The 23,203-nt window shown below is 46.6% G+C and overlaps 1 protein-coding gene across 1 annotated transcript in view; it reads left to right on the top strand.

Moving 5' to 3' along the window:
- The window catches only part of LOC129324583 (dynein light chain 1, cytoplasmic-like), a 146,670-nt gene extending 123,804 nt beyond the window's left edge, over positions 1–22,866 (top strand). Inside the window, exon 2 of the mRNA XM_054971909.1 lies at positions 22,485–22,866. Within this exon, the coding sequence (XP_054827884.1) occupies positions 22,485–22,866 (382 nt within the window). The remainder of the gene's footprint in view (positions 1–22,484) is intronic.
- Positions 22,867–23,203: the final 337 nt, after the last annotated feature.

Below are 23,203 nucleotides of genomic sequence, written 5' to 3'. Positions count from 1 at the left end.
CTTGACGGCACTCTCCATCATCTCATATGCTAGACTCACTGGCTCAGGAGTCAGGTGCAGCTCTTCAACACGACACCTGTGGCTCCTCTGAGCACCATTGCCCTGTGTAGCCCCTGCCCCATGTTTCCGAAAAGTGAGTTAGGATCTTGCCCAGTAGGGCTTGTGCTTGACAAGAGGCTCCCACCTTGAAACTGCCAACAGAGTAGGAAGTTTCCCTGAGGTGTAGGCATCGCGCCAAGAATGGAAGCAAATACAGCGCTTCTGGTTGGTAGTCATTGCAAGCTTGGATCTCCATAAGCCGCAGAGCGAGTACTAATGTAATAGGCCTTCATTGAAGCAATTAGTTGTAAATTATGAGGGAAAATAAGGATCCACATAGCTGAAGGCCCAACTTGGACTTCCTTCTGAACCACCAACCTAGGGTTGCCAGCCTCCAGGTAGTGGCTGGAGATCTCCGGGAATTACAACTGGTCTCCAGGCCACAGAGATCAGTTCATCTGGAGAAAATGACTACTTTGGGGGGGTGGACGCTAATGAATTATGTCATGCCAAAGTCCCTTCCCTCCCCAAACCCCACTTTCTCCAGGTTTCTCCAGGTTTCACCCCCCAGATCTCCAGGAATTTCCCAACTTGGACCTGGCAACCCTACACCAACCACACTCCCAGTTTGGCTGGGCTCTCCCAACCATGAAGACATCTAGTGGCCAAGAGGTGCATTACAAGACATGAGATTATAATATGTGAGCACAACATTTTGGAGGGGAAGTGATAGGAAAGTGATACTTAGGTAGAGTTGCCAACTTCCAGGCGGTCACCCAGAATTACAGCTGGTCTCCAGAGGGTGGACTGTTTGACATTATACCCTGCTGAGGTCCCTTCCCTTCCCTCCCCAAACCCCACTTTTCCTAAGCTCTACACCAAATCTCCAGGAATTTCCCAACCCAGAGTTGACAACCCTATTGGAGATCAAATCAAAAGCCAGAAAAGAGTTAAAGTTAACTGTAAAAACTACCAGTGGGCATAGTAGAACATGAGAAGAACAGCTGTTCTCGATCGGACCATGGGAACATTCAATCTTGTTTCATTCGTTGTTAACCGCTGCACCCCAAAAGGCCTAATAGCAGAAGTCAGAGGCCCAAAGCCACCTCGTTTTTGCACTGGTATTCAAAGAGTTATTGCCTCTGAGCATGGAATCAATGGCTAATAGAGGACCTCTTTTTAATTCCATTTAAGCTAGCGGCAATAGTTGGGTTGTCAACCTCTAGTTGGTAGCTGGAGATTACTTGGAATTACAACTGATCTCCAGTTGATGGAGACCAGTTCTCCTGGAGAAAATTGCTCTTTTAGAAGGTGGATTCTAGCACATTATCCTCAACTGAGGTCCCTCACCTTCCCAAACCCTGCCCCCTTCAGGCTGCACCCCCAAAATCTCCAGGAATTGCCCATCCCAGAGCTGGCAAACCTGGGACACTTAAACAAAAAAAGACCACGGTGTTCTGTATTTGGAATTTTAGTCTTATCATGGCGACATTTTTTCTCTATTAACCCTAGGCCACTGTCATATCCTAAATGCGCTGGACCAAACTCTGGGTTCCTCTTACAAATCCAGAATCTCCTCCAAAACTGGCCCAAGCAAAGCGCAGGAGCATGTTTGTGGCCGGCACAATGACATCACCTCAGGAAGTGATGTCATTGCGCCCCACTGGGAGCATGCCCGATGCGCAATTTCCTGGGTTGCCTGCCAGTGGCGGGTGATCTCGGGGGGGTTGCCACCTCCCACCAATCACTAGCGATCAGTAGGCAATGGGGCAAACCCGTGGAAGATCGGCTGCCACCGGCGGGCAACTGGCAAGTCTAGGTTCAATGCAACATCTTCAAGCTATTCCAGACACCCAGCAGGAGGCCAGACGCCCCATTTCTCACATTCTTTGAATATTCAGAAAACTGACTCCAAGGTACTTTGTACGGGTAAGCGGCAGGACAGTCAGTTACGCTGTGAATCCTGCACCCCAGGTTTCCTTCCCGTGTAAATTCTGATGCTGCTTAGCAAGGGTACATTTGCTTTTAGGCGATTAATTGGATTTAACAGTCTTCAGGCCAGCCAACCTTCTTTCTCCTAAACAAGGTAATATAATCGATTTAGCATGCTTCTCGCTAAGCCTGCCATGAAGGAATTGACTTATTTCAGGATTAAATAACAGGTGTGCGTTACAATGGACACAAACCTAAGAAAAGCCAAGCCGTGCGAGCGAGGCCTACCGCCGTCTGCATAATTTCGTACGCGGAACAGCACGTGGGGCTGCTTTTCCATAGATCACCTTGCAGGAATGAGAAGGAGAAAGAAGAGAGGCACATGAGACAAACGGCGGCAGAGCAGGGCTGGAATGATGCCTAAGAGACAAGAGGTTGGTGGTCTTTCTTGAGCAACGAGACGAATTACCGGTATTCCAAAACTCACTAACCAAGAATGAAATGATCTGATTGATGGAAGCTGAGGGCGAAGCTACAAGTGACGAATGACACTTGAACGGCAAGTGTATTTCTCCCTGTTCACTTGCGCTCCACTCAATCCACTTGCCGTTCAAGTGTCATTCGTCACTTGTAGCTTGGCCCTGAGGCACCAGCTCTTGCGAAGACCCTCCAACATCCCATCATGCAGCCAACCAGGAAGTAGAAGGCAGAACTGTTTGGAATTGCCAGCATCCAGGCCGTGGCTGAAGATCTCCGGGAATTACAGCTGATCTCCAGGCCACAGAGATTAGTTCCCCTAAAGATAATGCCATGGACGGCCAAAAAGAGAAATCAGCGGGCGCTAGATCAAATCAAGCCCGGATTCTCCCAAGGAGCTAAAGTGACAAAACAAAATATTTTGGTCACATCATGAGAAGACAAGATTCTCTGGAAAAGTCAGTAAGGCTAGGAAAAGTGGAAAGCAGTAGGAAAAAGAGGAAGACCTAAAACGAGATGGCTGGACTCCATAAAAGAAGCCATGCCCCCCTAGTTTGCAGGATCTGAGCACGTCTGTTAATGATAGGATGTTTGGGAGATCTTTCATTCATAGGGTCGCCATAGGTTGGAGGGAACTTGATGGCATATAACACACACAAAGATGATGGCTGCTCTGGAAGGTGGATTCTGTGGCGTTATACCCCTTTTCTCCTCAAACTCCACCCTCCCCATGTTCCACCCTCCAAATCTCCTGGAAGTTTCCAACCTGGCGCTGGCAACTCTCTACCGCTATTCAAGAAAAACAGCTGAGAGCCAAGCTACAAGTGACGCCTGACACAGGTTGGACACTTGTCAGCTTACCTCTAGTTTTGTTGGGAAATGTAGGCATCCTGGTTTTACAGCTTGGCTCTCCATTACAGCTGCAAGACCAGGACGCCTACATTTCCCATCAAAACTTGAGGGAAGCTGACAGGTGTCCAACCTGTGTCAGGCGTCACTTGTAGCTTGGCTCTCAGTCCAGATCCCAAGACAGGTTGTCACCAGATTGGATGTTATTCAATGGACTATGTATGTGTGTCATGCACTGTCCAGTCACCTCCAACCTGTGGCGACCCTATGAATGAAAGACCTCCAAAACGTCCTCTCATTAACAGACTTGCTCAGATCCTGCAAACTGGAGGACGTGGCTTCCTTTATTGAGTTCAGCCATCTCGTTTTAGGTTTTCCTCTCTTCCTACTGCTTTCCACTTTTCCTAGCATTATTAACTTTTTCCATGAGACTTGGAAGAGCAGCTGTGAGGGAGCTAGAGAAGATCCTCAAAGATAAAGATGTCTCTCTGGGAACCAAGATCAAGATAATTCAAACTGTGGGGTTCCCCATTACTATGTATGGATTTGAAAACTGGACAGAGAATAAAAATGACAGGAAGAAAATTGGTTCACTTGAAACGTGGTGCTGGAGGAGAGTTTTGCAAATACCAAATAAGTACCATATACATCCCCCTTTATTTTGGGTACATCAAGGCAATGTACAATAAAATCAGTAACATTTAGGGGAGGGGCTGTGGCTCGAGGGGAGGGGCCGTGAAGTCAAGCCTCTGTTCAGCATGCAGAAGGTCTCGGGTTCAATCCTTGGCACCTCCAGTTAAAAGGATGTGAAAGACCTTAAATAGTTGCTGCTGTCTGAGTAGACACTACTGTAAGGCCAAATCTTTAGCGCAGATGCTATATGGAACATTTTTAGGTCCTCCCTCCTCTTGTTTCAATCCGCAAGGAAGAGCACAGTCCAAATTTTTGAGAGCTGTGCTGCAAATTCCCAAGGGTGTATCAAACGCTTGGATTCGGCTGGAGTCTGGAGACCTGGGGTCTGAAGCAAGGGTAGGTATCCAGTCCATTCATATGTGGCTGAAAGCTTTTTTTCTCTCCCCAAGGTTTGCTCCCCCTGATTCTCCATGATGAATTTAAATCCAGCTGGCTTAAGGCCATTTATAGTTATATTACAAAAATAGGTTTCTCTCCGCAGGTCCTCCTCCTAACTCAGGGGGCTGAACGAGCCAAAGGGTTAATTAAACAAAGAATAGAAGACATAGAGCACCAATTTGACCTCTCTAGTGCATCTATAATGGGGGTGTTGACAGGGCTTTTTTTCAGCGGGAACACAGTGGAACAGAGTTCCGGCACCTCTTGAAAATGGTCACATGGCCGGTGGCCCCGCCCCCTGATCTCCAGACAGAGGGGAGTTGAGATTGCTGTCCGTGCAGCAGTGCAGAGGGCAATCTAAACTCCTCTCTGTCTGGAGATCAGGAGGCAGGGCCACCAGCCATGTGACCATTTTCGTTGAGGGTGATTTAAACTTTAAAAAACTCCCCCCTTGTTCCAGCTGACCCAAAGTGACATCATTGTGTGGTCCTGAGTTCTACCACGGAGTTCCGCCACCTCTTTTCTCAGAAAAAAAGCCCTGGGTGTTGATAAACGCTAAAGGTACTCTTGAGCCAGCCAGGTGCCTGGCCTCTGTGGAAGTAAATAATCTCAGAAGGGCATTCTCTTTGGCCAGGTGTTCTGCTTTCCCATCAGCGGTTGTTGAGGGCAGGTACAACAAAATCCCCTATGCAGAAAGGCTGTCTACACCCTTTGGGAGAGGTAGAGTCTGCAGAACACATGTTCTTCAGTTGCCCATTTTATGGAGAGGTCCGTCTAAAAATTATTACTCCACTATTAGATAGGATTCCCAGTCATATAACTACAAATAAAGCAAAGCTCTGCTGGCTCTTAGCCGACAAAAACCACATGATCACAAGGCATGTAGTCAGATTTTGTACCTTAATTTTTAAACAGCGTGAAATGTATTTTAAAAGTTCTTTAAAACCAGATGGTTTTCTTTCTATTGATAAGTGGTTTGGTAACATAAGTTTTGTATATTGGTCTTGATACTGTAATAAAATGGATGGATGGATAGACACTACTGACCTAACAACAACAACAACAAGAAACAACAAGAAACAACAAGAAGCACAACAACACCCATTAGGATGACTTAACACCCACTCAGAGCAGTTTACAAAGTATGTTATTATTATCCCCACAACAAAACACCCTGTGAGGTGGGTGGGGCTGAGAGAGCTCCGAGAGAGCTGTGACTGACCCAAGGGCACCCAGCTGGCTTCAAGCAAAGGAGTGAGGAATCAAACCTGGCTCTCCAGATTAGAGTCCTGCCGGTCTTAACCACTACACCAACCTGGCTCTCTCACCTTGATGAACCGATGGCCTAATTCAGTATAAGGTGGCTTCATGAGTATAGATAAAATTCAGAGAACCCCACCCCTACCCCCAAAAAACTCTACACGGCAAGATAAAATACACAACCAGCTCTGCCCCCTATAGCAAAGTCAGGCCCTCTGAAAGAGAAATCTTTTTACGCCCCTCCGCTTCTTGGAAGGCTTCAAGGTGCAGCACCCGTCTCACCTCCAGGTGGAGCGAGTTGCCTATCCTAGGGCCAGCGGCTGAAAAAGCAACCTGGCCTCAGCTGTTGCCTCCTGGAATGCACCGTTTATAGAGCTCAGAGTCCAGGTGGAGGAAATATAGCTGAGGGAGGCGATAGAGAATGGGCTGTACTTCTACTGCAAGTGGGGGAAAATAAACTGGGTCCAGAGGCCCAGGCATTCCCTTGAAGCTGTCTCTTAACATTAACATTCAGAGACTGAGTACATTTGGCCAACCTGCAGGTGGTCACCAACATCAACTCCACGATTCTCTCATTTGATATTAACCTCCAGGTGGTGACTGGAGATCTCCAGGAATTACACCTGATCTCCAGGTCACAGAGAGCAGTTCCCCTGGAGAAAACGGTGGCTCTGGACTCTGTTGCATTATACCCCGCTGAGGTTTCTCCCCTCCCCAAACCCCACCCTCTCCAGACTCCACCCCCCAAATCTCCAGGAATTTCCCAGTTTCTTGCTGGCAACCCAGGGGCCCTCTTTAATCACTCTGCCTAGTAGCCATTGATGGGCCTCTCTAGCATGAATCAATCTAGTCCCCCTTTAAAACCATCCAGGTTCATGGTTATTCCTACAAAGGGCTCATTTCGAGGGGGAACGCACAGGAACGCAGTTCCAGCAGTTCCCCAAAGAGGTCACATGACAGGTGGTCCCGCCCACCTGACTCTCGGACATTTTGGGCCCGTTTCAGCCTGGATTGGGGCCAAAACAGCCCAGATTGGACCTCTGATGGGTGGTGAATCACTCTCCCGCTCAGCAGTGGCTCAATCCTGACCATTTTGGGCCCCTTTTCGGCCATTTTCAGTCCCTTTTTGCCATTTTGGGCCCAATTTCAGCCCTAAAGGGCCAGGATTGGGTCTAAAACAGCCAGAACAGGTGATGTCAGGGGGTGTGGCATATGCAAATCAGTTATGCCAATGACATACTTCCGGTGATGGCAAGGGGTATGGCGTATGCTAATTGGTTATGCTAATGAGTTCCTCCAGCTCTTTTTCTATGAAATGACCCCTGTTCCTACATCTTCTCACAGGGAATTCCACGCTTGAATTACTTACAAAGCAACGAAGTAAATCCTTTATCAATTCTGAATCTACTGCTCATCTCTGCTTCCTCCCGCCCCAGTCCCCAATTTCTATTCTTATGGGAGCGGAAGAAAAAGTACTCCACGTACATTATTTTATAAATTCTCATCACAACTTTCTATAGCTGTACTCAACTCAGAAACCCAAACACAGGAGCCTTATCTCACACGCAAGGTGCTGTGAACATAGAATAACCGACTGTCTTAGGGAACGCCTGGGGATTTGGGGAGGGCAAGGTTTGGGGTAGGGTTGCCAACTTCCAGGTGGTGGCTGGAGATTTGGGCAGGGAACTCAATGGGATAGGGATTATAACCTGCTGACCTACATTCCCTCCCCAAACCCTCTACCCTCAAAATCACCAAGTATTTCCTTAATCGGAGCTAACGGCTCTATTTAGGATCCTCGGTGGCGAATAATGCCCTAAAGTCTATCCTTCAAAGCAGCCATTTTCTGCAGCCAAATTGATGTCTCGAGATCAGTTGTAATTCCAGGAGATCCCCAGGCCCAGACTGGAAGTCAGCAACTCTTATCTGAGCCCTCTATCATTTTAATTGTCCTTTTCTCCATCTCTGTGACAAACAGGCCCTGTCCCGGATAGCCCAGGCAAGCCCGATCTTGTCACATCTCAGAAGCTAAGCAGGGCCCGCCTTGTTTAGAAGTTAGAAAGGAAGACCAGATTGGCAGTGGCAGGCAGTGGCAAACCTACCTCTGTTCGTCTCTCGCCTTGAAAACCCCAGCAGGGGTCACCATAAGTCCACTACGACTCGACGGCACTTTCTACCACCACCATAACAAATAGGCTGATCAGAAATTCACCCTCACCTTCCCGTCCATGACTGGCTACTGCCCAATTGCTTGTAAACTGCGACCTTGACATGCAGGAGCTTTTCCACCCCCACCACCCCCAAAGCAATTATCATTGGCAGGGCTTTTTTTCAGCCGGAACGCAGTGGAACGGAGTTCCGGCACCTCTTGAAAACGGTCACATGGCTGGTGGCCCCGCCCCCTGATCTCCAGACAGAGGGGAGTTGAGATTGCCCTCCGCGCTGCTGCAGCGCGGAGGGCAATCTAAATTCCCCTCTGTCTGGAGATCAGGGGGCGGGGCCACCAACCATGTGACCATTTTCGCTGAGGGTGATTTAAATGTTTAAAAACTCCTCCCCTTGTTCCAGCTGACCCAAAGCGACGTCATTGCATGGTCCCAGAAGCGTGCATGCACTTTGAGCATGCACACGCAGTACCAGGGGCACCACCTCCCACCAGGAGTTGCCCTCTGTGCTGGCAACCCACTGAGTTCCACCACCTTTTTTCCCAGAAAAAAAGCCCTGGGATAAATGACAGTGACCTCAAAGTGCCAACGTCTTAAAGAAAGGAGCGCTGTCTCAAACTCTCCTCACTCTGAGGAAACATTTGGCAAAAATGGATTGCGGCGGCTTCTCAGCGAAGAGCCCAAACTAGGAGCTGCTGATTTCACCAGAGAAGCTCCAGCGTCACTCCCCATTCTGCAATGTGCAAACCTTTGCGATTCACTCCCAAAGCAGGCATTAATTATCAAAGCATTTATTTATTTTTTCCTATGAAGTAATTTTGGCTGGGAAGCAACATTTTTGCCTGCAAAACAAAAAGTGAGTCCCAAAGTCCTCAAAGGCCTCGAAAGTCAGCAAACTTGCTTTGAGGGAAACATCAGTTATTGGCTCCTAAGAAAGCTTGGGTCCTGCATAGGGTTTAGGGTCGCCCAGTCTGGGTTGGGAAATTCTGAGAGGTTTGGGGATGGAGCTTGGGAAAGGTGGGATTTGTGGGAGGGGAAGGACCCCTCTTCGGGGCATAACGCCATAGAGTCTACCCTCCAAAGCAGCCATTTTCTTCAGTGGAACTGATTTCTATCGTCTAGAAAACAGGTGTAATGTGGGGAGGTCTCCAGGCCCCACCTGGAGGTTGGCGACCATGACCAATCTTATTCCCTCCTCATTTACCTTACAGAGTTCTTGTTAAGACAGAGTGAGGAGGGAACAACATATGCTAACTTGAGTGCCCCCTGAGAAGAAAGGTGGGATAAAAATCTGGTTTTATTTATTTTCCTTTTTAGCTTGTCTTTCTTGGTGCAACCGAAGGTGGATTAGAAGCACGATAAGGGCTCGTCAGTCAATGATAGAGACCTTCCATGCCCACAGCCTCCTGGGAAAGGACTGAAGTCGACCTCCGTCACCAACGCTTTTATCTCACATTTTTATTTTCCGTTTGGAACTCAGCCCACCGAGGGCCTGTCTGGACAATGCGTTTCAGCCCAAACTGGTTTTGTCATTGGCTCCCAAACAGCAGTCCACTTGCTAAAATTTCCTGGACGGCCAGGGCAGAATAGAGGCAGAGAAGATGATTCATCGCTCTTCCGTGTTTCCTTTAAAAAGTCACACAGAAAACACACGGCTCAACCCTACGCCTGGTTTTCTCAATTCTTCATTCCCTGTGGTTGCAGGACTGCAGCCTACATGTTAGAGAAGGCTCCGAGCTGAGCTTTTCCTGACATATCAGCTGTCTGCGCATTGGGAACTTCTTTTGCACATGTGAGGATATTTTATTCACTTTGTTTACTCCCCACTTTTCTCCTCAAAAGAGACACAAAGTGGGGTTACCAGGGCCCCTTAGCCTCCTGGTGGGAGGTGGGGGAACTGGCACTTAACGTATTGCTGGCCCCATGATGCTCCTTGCTCCTATGTGATGATGTCACTTCCTGGAAGTGACATCATCTCACAGGTGCAGGGGCACACATGCACTTCGCAGAGGCCTGATTTTGGCCCCAAACAGGCCTCAAACCTGTTTGGGGCCAAAATTGGCCTGCTACAAAACGTAGGAGCGCTCTCAGGGTGGCGCGATGACATCACTCCCAGGTGTGACATCGTTGTGCCACCCCAGAAGCGCACCCCTGAGGCCCATTCCCATGCTGTCCTCCCCTGCTGGTGGGGAACGGAAGGTGAATTCGGGGGATCGCCTGCCCCCCACCGGGTAAATGGAATTCCTAACACAAAGTGACTTACATTGCTTTTCCTCACAACAACCCTGCGAGGTAGGATAGGTGGAGAGTGCTTGACTGGCCCAAGGTCACACAGCAATCTCCCGTGGAGTTGGAATTCAAACCTGTGTGTCCCAGAGCCCAGTCTGAAACTCTAACCACAAAGCTCACTGGCTTAGCTCAAGTCAGAGTGCTGGCCCGTCTGTCCCAGTGTTACCTGCTCCAATTGACAGCAGCCTTCCAAGGCTTGGCACATGTTTCCAGAGGTCCTTGAGAGGCAAGAGGGCCGGGTTTGTAGTGGGAAACCTCTTCAGGCGAAACAGGTGCTCTGCCCTCCAGCTATACCTCTTCCCCTTCAGGGTTGAGGGAGGATTCAAAGATGCCATTCCCACACCTGCAGCCGGAGGTGGTGCAATCCAAGAACAGTTTTTATTATGTGCTTGAGCATGAGGTGCTTGCCTCGATCAGTGGCACCCCAGAAAGTTCCCTGCTGCTCTTTGGCTCAAAAACACACACCTGTAAGGGCCGTGTCATTCTTGAAGAGAAGCTACCAGGGCCCACCCCTTTCCATGTGGCTATCACCAATCAGAGACAGTTTTGAGGGCAAGAGGGCTGTCAGCAGGGATATGGGGGGCCACAATGCCAGCCCAGGTAATGCATCACTTCTGGTTTAAAAAACAAAGTGATATGGGTAGCTCTAGGAATTGATGGAAACACTCTGGTAAAATCTGTAGCAATTCCTTGAGCCGCTTGACGTCATTGCCGGATTTTTAACATGATGCTGTAAGAGATGTTGCAGGCTATTTTAAATTTTACTTTTCTCCTGCTGCCATTGTGATGGACAATTGGAGTGGAAATGGGCAGGGTTTGGCTGCAAAGGGCGAGAACGTGCGTAGAGACAGGAACCCAGAGAACCACAACGACTAATCTCCCAACTGCAGATGAGTTCTCCTGGAGGCAGCTTTAGGGATCTCAAGACTGCCTTGGCAAATTCCAGCACATTCTGGGGGAGGATGGCGTTTGGGAAGGATGTTATGCCACTTCTGGGAAATGCTCTAGGCTGCCTCCCCTAGTCTCTGTGGTCTACCATAGAGACTTGGGGAATTTCCTAGAGCATCACTAAATGGATGTACACTAGTACCTGGGAGACCTAGATGGGGTTTGTATGCAGAGTGTAGGGATCAACATAGAAGCTAGGAATTCTACTGTAACACATGACTTTTGTTATGACTTTTTGTTATTTGGGAAATCTCTGCCCAACCTGGCTTTGCACCTAACAGAAGAACAAAAGAAGCCCAATATGGTGGGTCCTGGTCAGGGGCTGGTGGGCCATGCTGTAAACTCAGCAGCGCAGAGGCAGTACCATGCACTATTGATCTATGCCCAAGACTATGCAACAAGCCAGTGAGGTGTAGTGGTTAGATGATCAGGCTAGGATCTGGGAGACCCCTGCCTCTGCCACCCTCGTCTTCATTGGAGATCTCCTGTCCAATTACTAACCAAGGCTGACCTTGCATAGCTTCTGAGATCTGGCAAGCTCAGGCTCACCTGGGCTATCCAGGACAGGGCGCTTTGGAGGGTGGAATCTATGACATCATACCCCACTGAGGCCCCTCCCCTCCCCAGGCTCCACCCCCCAAGCCTCCAGGAATTTTCCAACCCAGAGTTGGCCACCCTAGCAAGGTGCCCTCAGTGGTCCCCTTCCTTGACCACTTCTTAGTCCTCTCCCTTTGAGCCCAAAACTTTGGTCAGCAGCGGTAGCTATTCCTCACCCTGGTCTCTGGTGCTTCCCTAAACTGAGCTGCTGTAGCATAGTGGTTAAGTGGTTGGGTTGTGAACCAGTACTCTGCTGGTTCGACTCCCACTCCTGCCATGAGCTCAGCAGGTGGCCTTTAATAAGTCGCTCCTCTCAGCCCCAGCTCCCCAGCTCTGTTGTGGAGATAATAACAACACTATGGATGGGCACTAATCTGTCCAGAAGGGTGGCATATAAGCGCACTGTTGTTGTTGTTATAATACTTGTTGCTTGTAACACAAACTGCAAGCTGGCTGAAGTCTGCATTGGCCGACCATTTTATCTGGGTAGACCACCCTCAGTTCTGTTTTTGGTCACCTTATAATATGATGGAATGTTGGCTTTTGTTTATTTAATTTTTATCTCACCCTTCTTCCGAGGACCTCGGGGTACACTCTCCTTTGATCCTTAACAAGAGCCCTCCAAGGTAGATTAGGTTGAGAGCGAGCAAAAGACCCAAGGTCGCCTAGCAAGGGATTTGAACTCTGGTCTCCCCATCATATTCATCATCTTTGCCCATCAAGGCAAAGATCACAACTTTGCATATGAGGACTGCGTGTTTGTAAAGTGTTATCAAGTCCCAGCCAACATAAGGCAGCCCCATCAAGTGAGCAGAGGTGTTTTTGACATTGCTCGTCTCTTCGTAGTGACCCCGGACGTCCTTGGTGGACTCTCGTCCGAGAATTAACCAGGGCCAACGTTGCTTACCTTCCTAGATCTGATGAGATTGAGCTCGCCTGGACCACTCAAGTCAGGGCAGCATGAGAATTATTGCATAAAAGGCTTAATTTTTACGCAGAAGTTTTTGGCGCACCCAGTCATTGAAAAAAGGCTAGCGATCCCTTAGTCCCTTTGCAGTGAACACAAAGATGCTGCATGCCAGTTTACGGGACAAGCAGGCTGGTACATTTTGCCCGCTTGCTGCCTCTGTCTGGTTGATCTTTGAGGATGAGAAGAAATCGACAGGAGTTGAAGACCTCTGGTGTAGGAGACCATAACAGGTTAATTCGCCCCTCTGGCTCAACCCCAAGTGGAGAATGCAAAAGACAGAAAGCCGAGGAAGCCACCGAGAATTTATGGACCCCAATGGACTGTGTGGAGTTTTCCCCTGGCTGCAGAAATTGGTGGCATTGCGTAAGGCGCAGCGATCGTATCTGTTGTTTATGGGTTACTGCCGGGTTTCTTGCTATTTTATTGCGCCTCCGTGATGAGGCTGTTTTTGGAGTGCTACTGTTAAATATAAACAACCTTGGCCATAAAGTACAGCTTCCTTTCGGCAGAGTGAACGCTGCCAAATCTGTGACTTTGTGGAAGGGCTGGGTATTCTTTTCTTAAAGGTCCAGTTCCAGGAACTCAGTAGCGCTGGAATCTTCATTTTTATTTTTATGAACGCAGGGGTTGTTTTGTTGGATCGACCGAACGGCCAGCCAGCCAGAGGCCTCTGGTGCCGGAAAGTTGGGTGATCCGGGCAAGGCAGTGGTTTTCTTTGATTCTTGTACCTGGAATTCATGAAAATTATTTAGTTATGTATTTATTTCATTTATACCCCACCTTTCTCCCCAATTGGGACTCATAGGCCCAGTTCTCCAGGGAAACTCATCTCTGTCATCTGCAAAGCAGCTGAGAGCCAGTTTGGTGTAGTGGTTAAGAGCAGGCAGGACTCTAATCTGGAGAGCCAGGTTTGATTCCCCACTCCTCCACTTGAAGCCAGCTGGGTGACCTTGGGTCAGTCACAGCTCTCTCGGAGCTCTCTCAGCTCCACCCACCTCACAGGGTGTTTTGTTGTGCGGATAATAATAATAACATACTTTGTAAACCGCTCTGAGTGGGCATTAAGTTGTCCTGAAGGGCGGTATATAAATCCAATGTTGTTGTTGTTGTTATTATTATTCAAAACTGCTTTCCTTACAAGTCAGGTTAAACTGAGATTGTGCGACTGGTCCAAGAGCTTCCATAGCGAAAAAGGGGATTCTGTTAGCCTCTTACCAGGAAAACACCACCAGGGGTCGTCATAAGTCAGCTATGACTTGGGGGCACTGTCCTCCACCACCACCAGCACCCTCCAAAGCAGCCATTTTCTCCAGGGAAACTCATCTCTGTCATCTGCAAAGCAGCTGTAATTCCAGGAGATCTCCAGGCCTCACCTGGATGTTGGCAACCCTACACCTTCCCTAGGCCCTTCCCACAAAATCCAGAAGTACGGCATCATCCCCCTATTGCTGAAGGCAGAGAGGGTGGATCGGAACCAAGCAATGAAGTCATGTGGCAGGGATATTCGAACCAGGGGCATCCTGATTTGCAGAGAAGTTTCTCAACTATTGCCCTCCTTAAGGTGCCTCTTCCTTGTTTAATTTATGCAGGGCTCATTTCGAGGGGGAACGCACAGGAACGCAGTTCCGGCAGTTCCCCAAAGAGGTCACATGTCAGGTGGCCCTGCCCACCTGACTCTTGGCCAATTTGGGCCGGTTTCGGCCTGGATTGGGGCCGAAACGGCCCGGATTGGGCCTCTGACGGCTGGTGGATCACTCTCCTGCTCATCAGCGGCCTGATCCTGACCATTTTGGGCCCCTTTTCAGCCATTTTCAGCCCCTTTTTGCCATTTTGGGCCCAATTTCGGCCCTGAATGGCCAGGATTGGGTCCAAAACAGCCAGAATATGTGATGTCAGGGGGTGTTGCATATGCAAATCAGTTATGCTAATGACACACTTCCGTTTACGGCAAGAGGTGTGGCATATGCTAATGAGTTATGCTAATGAGTTCCTCCAGCTCTTTTTCTACGAAATGACCCCTGAATTTATGTATTTATTTGGGATGTTTTACCCCACCCTTCTATCCATCCGTCAAAGCAGCTTAAAAAGAAAAGAAAGCTTGGAAGGTAAAATATGCACACAAAAAGTGGGATGCTCTTTGAAATCCAGTTGATTCTACCGGGGCAAGATTTGAGCACTTTTTAAAACTCCCATAAAGAGTTCTGGAACTTCAAAAAGCTTTAATGTTGGCTAAAGGTTAAATTCACATTTTCCATATGCTTTTAAGTGATCCAGAACAGGTTTTCTTAGGATCATGCCCTTCCGAAGTGGTCAGACTATGAAACTGTATTGGGGGATAATAACGCTGCCTTTCCAGGAATATGCTGTAGCATAGTGGTTAAGTGGTTGGGCTGCGAATCAGCACACTGCTGGTTCGAATCCCACCTCTGCCATGAGCTCTGCAGGTGGTCTTGGGTAAGCCACTGCTCTCAGCCCCAGCTGTATTGTGGGGATAATAATAACACTGACTTTCCAGGAGTATGCTGCTGCAGCATCGTAGTTATGTGGTTGGGCTGTGTATCAGCACTCTGCTGGTTTGAATCCTACTCCTTCCTCCGAGGACCTCAGGGTAAGCCACTCCTCTCAGCCCCAGCTCCCCAGCTGTATTGTGAAAATAATAACAACACTGACTCTGTTTACCACGCTGTGTGGGGCACTAATCTCTCCAGAAGAGAGAGAGATAAGCACAGTTGTCATTGTTGTTATTAAAATGTTTTAATATTTTTGTGATTGCATTTTATTATCCTTTTGAATATTGCATTGTGTCTGCATTGAACGCAACAGAGAAGAATAGCAACCCATTTAGAGGGGTGTGTGTGGAGGACTGTATACTTAAATTGTTTTAAGTGTGACTATGTTTGCTGAAGTGGTCACAAAGATCAGAGTCTTATTTGTGGTGGTGCCTTGCTTGTTCAATCTCCTCCCTGTCAAGACTAGGGTTACCAACACACCTGGAGGAAAGAATGTCCTATCCCCTTAATAGAGGTGTAATGTATGAAAACGGACAGCTAAAACTTTTCAAGGCGCAGAAGTAAATAACATTACCAGGTTAATTAAGTCTCTATTAAGCCTCTTTTGAAGGGATCAGGCATATTTTTTCTCCTCCAAACTGATTGGCAACCCGAATCAAGATATTATTTATTAAGTTTTAGATGCCAGGTAAGACCCATTCTGTTCTCACAAGCTTTTATGGTGACTTCAATGGACTTAGAAGTGCAACTTTTCTTAGGATGGTGCTGTAACTTTTCTTTGTACATGGCTGCTCTTGCTTCTTCGATTAAACGGCTTTATGGTGATGTGGCACATAAGGGGGGCAGTTTGGTGTAGTGGTTAAGAGTGCGGGACTCTAATCTGGAGAGCTGGGTTTGATTCCCCACTCCTCTGCTTGATGCCAGCTGGGTGACCTTGGGTCAGTCACAGCTCTCTCAGGGCTCTCTCAGCCCCACCCACCTCATAGGGTGTTTGTTGTTGTGGGAATAATAATGACATACTTTGTGAACCGCTCTGAGAGGCCATTGAATTGTCCTGAAGGGTAGTATATAAATCGAATATTGTTATTAAATAATTTAGCGAATTGGATTTTTAGAAGTAGCAATTGCAGCCAGTACTTAGCAGATTATAGAATCCTTTCTGACTCTTTGTAGGATCCTTGGACCCTACAGACAGGAAGAATTCTACAGATAGTAAAGAGTCCAGTAGCACCTTTAAGACTAACCAACTCTATTGTAGTATAAGCTTTCGAGGACCACAGCTCTCTTCATCTGATGCATCTGTAGCATAAGCTTTCAAGAACCACAGCTCTCTTTGTCAGATGTATCTGTAGCATAAGCTTTCGAGAAGCACAGCTCTCTTCGTCAGATGCATCTGTAGCATAAGCTTTCAAGAACCACAGCTCTCTGACAATGCATCTGATGAAGAGAGTTGTGGTTCTTGAAAGCTTACACTACAAATAAGTTGGTTAGTCTTAAAGGTGCTACTGGACTCTTTACTATTTTGCAACTACAGACTAATACGGCTAACTTCTCTGGATCTATTCTACAGATAGTCAGTAATCACTCCCTCCCACCCACCTGATCAGATAATCAATAATCATATAATGATTTCAAACACATAGGGCTGTTAAATATTTGCAATTGACAAGCATCCATTAGTTTCGCCCTCACCTGATCTGTGCTACTTTATTTTACGTTTTTAAGTCTTTAGCAGCGCAATCCTATGGACAGTTACTCCAGTCTAAGCCTGTTGAAGTCAATGGGATTAGACTCGGGTAACTCTCCATAGGATTGCACTGTAAGTTTACGTTCTCATTCGCTACTCTTTTCCTAGTATTGAAGAGCCGACTGCATGTAGATAGAGGAGAAATTTCAGAACCTGGCAATTGATTATTGGCTCCTGAGAGGCTTTTATTAAGAACTTCCACCAGACCCCATTAATGAAATAGTGTGTTTGGTGTTCTTGAAATAGTTGAGAAATAATATTAATTAATTCATTAATGTTGAGAAATGTTATCGCACATGGAATAATGTTTTAAATATTTGTTTATAATGTATTTATTGTTTTAAACTGTATGTTATAAATTGTATGTTGTTACACTGCCCTGAGCCCGTCTGACGGGGAGGGCGGTCTAGAAATGTAATGTAATAAATAAATAAATAATCTGAAACAAAAGTCTTGGGGGGGGGCGGTCCTTGTTACTTCCCATCAAGTAAAAGTGTTTTAAATAAATAAACTTCTGTTAAATCTCATGGTTTTCCAGCCAATCTTGAGATTTGCGCATTCTTTGTGGGATGGTACCAAGTGCTGAGAGATCTCTATCTTTTGGTGCTACACCTCTGAAGATGCCAGCCACAGCTGCTGGCGAAACGTCAGGAACTACAATGCCAAGACCACGGCAATACAGCCCGGAAAACCCCCAACAACCATCGTTCTCCGGCCGTGAAAGCCTTCGACAATACATTGCTGTAGTTTTGTTGATCTTTTTTCAAAAAATTCCATTACAAAATATTATTCACCTAAGAAGAAAGCAGGATTTTTAGGAATTTTCCACTGTTTGTCAGGCTGCTAATGAATGGAATGAAAAAAATCTGAACGCAAAAAAATTCTGGAATAGATGTATATACATATATTAGATGCAGCAACAGAGAATCCGTGCTTGCAGTGGACGGATATAGATAAAGCTCACAGACAGAGAAGTCATTATTGGGAACAGTACAGTAGTTTCCACTTTTGCTACTGTTTGAGGTGTTTTATGATTTCTTTTATTGCCTCAAAACACAGGACTAAAACTGCATAGTGGTGGGACTGCCAGCTAACTGGCCTGGAGGAAAAAAACTGGAGCTTAATGTGCATAAATAGTCAGCCAAAGCATTTCACTGTATGGAAGTAAAGAATATCACTGGACGAATAACATCTCACCAAACCTCTTTTAAAGGGATAGATCCAGAGGAGTTATCCGTGTTAGTCTGCAGTAGCAAAATAGTAAAGACTCCAGTAGCACCTTTAAGACAATCCAACTTTATTGTAGCATAAGCTTTCGAGAAGCACAGCTCTCTTGCATCAGTTGCATCTGACGAAGAAAGCTGTGGTTCTCGAAAGCGTATGCTACAATAAAGTTGGTTGGTCTTAAAGGTGCTACTGGACTCTTTGTTATTTTAAAGGGATAAGTCATCTTTTTCTCCAGGCAACCCTACCTTTTGGAAAGGAGAGAGCCACATGGGGTGTGTGCTGGAGTGGAGACATAGCGGCAGAGAAAGAGTTAACATGCAACATGTCATTAACTCCTTCATGGCCAGACTCTTGAAGTGGCCCAATAAATTCTCTTAGCGACAGGGTCATGTGGCCCAGCTAATAGTTTTTCTGCCAGTTTCTGGAATGTGCAAAGTTCCCAACTGCCCTCAAGGAAGATCCAGATATTTCTAGCCCCCTTGCCAAACTCCAGTCCTAGAGGAAAGGAAATCATTACTTTCAGTGCAGGAAAGAGAAGATTTTAAGGAAAGAAGGCAAAGAAATTTGATTGTACCGCATTCCCCTGGCGTAGACCTTGGCTTCAGGAGAGATAATGCCACGTGGCTTCAGCTAACATTACGGGGAGGAGAATTTCTTTTTCTGAAATTCATTTTTTTTAGATATAGCCATTGATTCTTCTTTTTCTTTTTTTCCTCTTTTGAAAGAGGGATTTCTCTTTCGTTTCTCTTTGTAGAGAAATCCATGCACCCCATTGTAACTTCAGCCCCTTGCAGCAGTTTGATGTAACACACAACAGGGGGTGCTGTAAGAGGAGGACAGGAAGGTTTGGGAAGACGCTGTCTGCCTCTGAGCATCTACCGAGTGAAATCTGGAATTATAGCGCAACCTCCCTTCCTGCCCCACCTCTGTTCAGATTTGTTTGATCAAAATGGAACCGATTAGAAATTGGGTTGTTCTGATACGGAACTTACTAGTAAATTTCTTCTAGGCACTAACCCAGTAATTTCTGCTCCCTGTACTAGTTTCTTCATAGCAGCTTGTAAAATTCGCAAGCAAATAGTATGTAAAGCAATTGATTTTTAAATATTCATTACCGAGGATTTTATATTGTAATTTATGAATAAACTATGTTTTATGTTTTGTAATTGCATATGTTCTACCCAAAGGAACACCTTTTGGGCATTCTCTGCTGGTCTTTGACAATAATAATAAACTACAAAGATTGCATACAGTAGCACCTTTAAGACTAACCAATTTTATTGTAGCATAAGCTTTCGAGAACCTTAGTTCTCTTCATCAGATATATCTGAGGAAGAGAGCTGTGGTTCTCGAAAGCTTATGCTACAATAAAGTTCGTTAGTCTTAAAGGTGCTACTGGACTCTTTTTGATTTTGCTACTACAGACTAACACGGCTAACTCCTCTGGATCAAAGATTGCATACGAACCTCAAATTTCTAAAAACAGAGGGGGAAAGGGATAGCTGGATTTCAGGGGGAAATTGAGCAGAGAGGAATTAAGAGATTTTCTCTTGACAACAGCTTGTCCCTAAACCCAAGGACGTCCCCTCTTAGCTTTCATTCGTTCATTCGTTCATTCATTCGTTCATTTACCGGCTAGTTTTGCCCTCACTGAACCCTTTTTCTTGGCGATGCTGGTAAAGAGCTGCTCTTGCAAGACCAAAGCCAAACTCTTTGTAACCGGGCTCTACTCCTTTGCAAGTTTTGCCAGATCTGAGCTGCTAGATCAGGGCTAGCCAGTCTTTGAACATCAGGGCGTGCCTGGGGACAGGTGTGTTGCCTTTCAGCACTGTGATGCAACGTGTTGTGTTATCTGAAATGTCCTCTTCTGCACAACAGCTGCAGGCGCAAAAGCTCAGGATTTGAAAAACTGGCCACCTCTGTGCTAGTTCAAAGCAGAAATGTTACAACTCAACCTTTTGCCAGTGAATTGCGATACGTGTTGTTAAACCTCTGCTACAAAATCCGGTCGATATCCTACCCGCGGAGGTTCCATAACCTTTGCTGTTTGAACATAAAACGGGAGATCCCAAAATCAGAGTCTACAAACAAAGCAGAATAATTCATTCTTATTTCAAAAGGTTACCCTGACCTGGATAGCCCAGGTGAGCCTGATCTCATCAGATCTCAGAAGCTAAGCAGGGTTGGCCTTGGTTAGTAATTGGATGGGAGACCTCCAATGAAGACCAGGGTTGAAGAGGCAGGCAAGGGCAACCCACCTCTGTTAGTCTCTTGCCATGAAAACCCCACCAGGAGTAACCATAAGTCAGCTGTGACTTGAAGGCACTCTCCTCAACCACCAGCACCTTAAAGACCAACTAGATTTCCAGGGTGTGAGGCTTTCCAGAGTAGAGCTCCGTTCCTCAGATACAAAGAGTGGAAAAAGAAAGAGGTCCTTATAATCCAGGCACAAGGAAGGAGGGGTATTGTAAACGAGAATTTCACGAAGCAATCTATAATGCACGTTGTAGTTAGCTTGATAAAGCCTGGGTGCAGTCCAGGGCTGATGAGGCAGGCAATGGCAAACCATTTCTGTTAGTCTCTTGCCAGGAAAACCCCACCAGGGGTCGCCATAAGTCAGCTATGACTTGAGGGCAATTTCCACATTCTACCATAAGGATAATTGAGAGAGAAGGTTGGATTCGAAGACGCATTGGGGAGTTCTACTTACCCGCCTGGTCTTCCCTCCTGCTGCAATATCTCATGCTTGCTGGAATGCAACAGGTTTTTAAGCAGTGCATTTTAAGGCAGAATGGTCAATGCCAGCGTATTGACTTTAAGCAGCTTGGCAACCGATCTGCAGCAATATACACATTTCTTTCGGGCTATAGCCCAATTATTATTCAAATGACATGGGACAAAAGACAAGCTGCAATAAGAGAAAATATTTCGTTGAGTGATTTCCCCAGCCTGAGTTTAGTCCATGTAGTGTTTCTTATTAAAGCATTGAACAGCCATGATAAGCCTTGCTGTTTGGGCAGCACAATAGTGTTCCCCAGGGGTCATTTAGTAGAAAAAGAGCTGCAGGAGCTCATTAGCATATGCCACACCCCTTGATCAGGCCAAAATGGCCGGGATTTGGTTGCTGCCAGATGGGGAGTGTTCCCTCACCTGGCAGTGGCCCGATCAGAGCCCTTTTGGCCCCAATCCAGGCCAAAACAGACCCAAAATGGCTCAAAATGGCCATTTTGAGCACATTTTGGCCTGGATCAGGCCCAAAAACGCCCAGATTGGGTTGGTGCTGGACAGCGGAGGGGTTCCCCGCCAGGCACCACCCTAATCCTGGTGGTTTGGGCCCTGATCCTGGCCAAAACGGGCCCCAAATGGCCAAAATGGCCATTTGGGCCCCGTTTTGGCCTGGATTGGGGACATTTTGGCCCCAATCAAGGCTTAAATGACCCTAAAGACAGGTGGATGGGGCCACCTCACTTGAAGGAACTGCCGGAACACCATTCCAGTGCGTTCCCCCTCGAAATGAGCTCTGTGTCCCCCAAAACCTCTCCTGAGGTTCAGGAATAGTTTAGTGCGGTGCAAGGATATGATTGCCAACTCTGGGTTGGGACATTCCTGGCCATTTGAGGGCAAAGCCTTGAGCAGGGTTGGGGACCTCAGTGAGGTATAATGCCGTAGAGTCCATCCTTCAAAGCTGCCATTTTCTCCAGGGTAACTGATCTCTGGAGATTAGTTGTAATTCCAGGAGATCCCAAGGCTCTATCTGGAGGTTAAGCCAAACTGACAGTGGATAACCACACCTAAGGGACTAAACTACCCACAAAATGACTTATTAGAACTATACATTTTTGATATATATTTTTTATAATTTAAAGTGCCAAGGTGCAAAGTGCTAATAAATACTGAAATAAATACATAACTATATCAATACAATTATATACAGTTTCTCAATGCAAAACGCTGAATGCAAGGATAATATATAGATTCCTATCAAGCAACGGCCATAGGCCGTTTTGTATTGAGAATTTTGTATTGAGAAATTGTATATAATTGTATTGCTATATGTATGTATTCATTTCAGTATTTATTAGCACTTTGCACCTCAGCACTTTAAATGATCCAAAAAAAATATATTAAAAATTTATAGTTCTAAGAAGTCATTTTGTGGGTAGTTTAGTCCCTTAGGTGTGGTTATCCACAGTCAGTCTGGCTGGTGATACTAAGGGAACTTCTGTTTATTGTAATGAACCTGGAGGTTGGCAACACTATACAAGAAGCTGAACCTGGAGAATAAAAGAGCGGAAATAGACTCGTTCCCCAAATGAGCACCCTCAGACGTATGCAAAACATTTTGAGCACACATTATTGTTGCTAACTCCAGTGAGCGTCTGAGCGCGCACACGTCTCCTCAGTTCGTTGTGCGATGGGGGAGCCGGAGGAGCGCAGAGTTGCCAACCTGCCCATCCACTCCACCAACATCCCTTCCCACCATCCTCGGAAGCAGCCCAGCAGCACACGGCCACCGTGAGTGATCGAAAGGCTGTGATCAATAATGCGGATATGTCTGAGGAGATGCAGCAGGACTCTGTGGAGCGTGCTGCACAGGCCCTGGAAAAATATAACATTGAGAAGGACATTGCTGCTCACATAAAGAAGGAGTTTGACAAGAAATACAATCCTACTTGGCACCGTATTGTGGCAAGAAACTTTGGCAGTTGTGTGACTCAGGGGAACAAACACTTCATCTACGTTTACCTGGGCCAAGTTGCGATTCTCCTCTTCAAATCCGGTTAGAACATGGGGTGGTTTTACCCAAACATGCCCTTGATTGCAAGACGGCAGTGCACACTCATTCCAAATAGGCTGAGGTCTTCAGCCTTGCCCAGGGAACATACCTTGATCTTCAAGCCGTTTGTTGTTTTAATGGACAGGCACTCTTCTGTACCAGTTTGTGTTTTTGTTGTGGCCATAAAAAGTAGCAAAAAAAACACACACACAACCCAAATTATTGTTGCTAACTCCAGGTAACTCAGGGCCAAGCTACAAGTGACGAATGACACTTGAACGGCAAGTGGATCGAGTGACGGGCAAGTGAACAGGGAGAAATACACTTGCCGTTCAAGTGTCATTC

The sequence above is a fragment of the Eublepharis macularius genome, chromosome 2 (assembly GCF_028583425.1).
Source record: "Eublepharis macularius isolate TG4126 chromosome 2, MPM_Emac_v1.0, whole genome shotgun sequence".
NCBI classification, from domain to species: domain Eukaryota; kingdom Metazoa; phylum Chordata; class Lepidosauria; order Squamata; family Eublepharidae; genus Eublepharis; species Eublepharis macularius.
The sequence above is the reverse complement of the archived record's forward strand: the minus strand, read 5'-3'. Positions and strand labels throughout refer to the sequence as shown.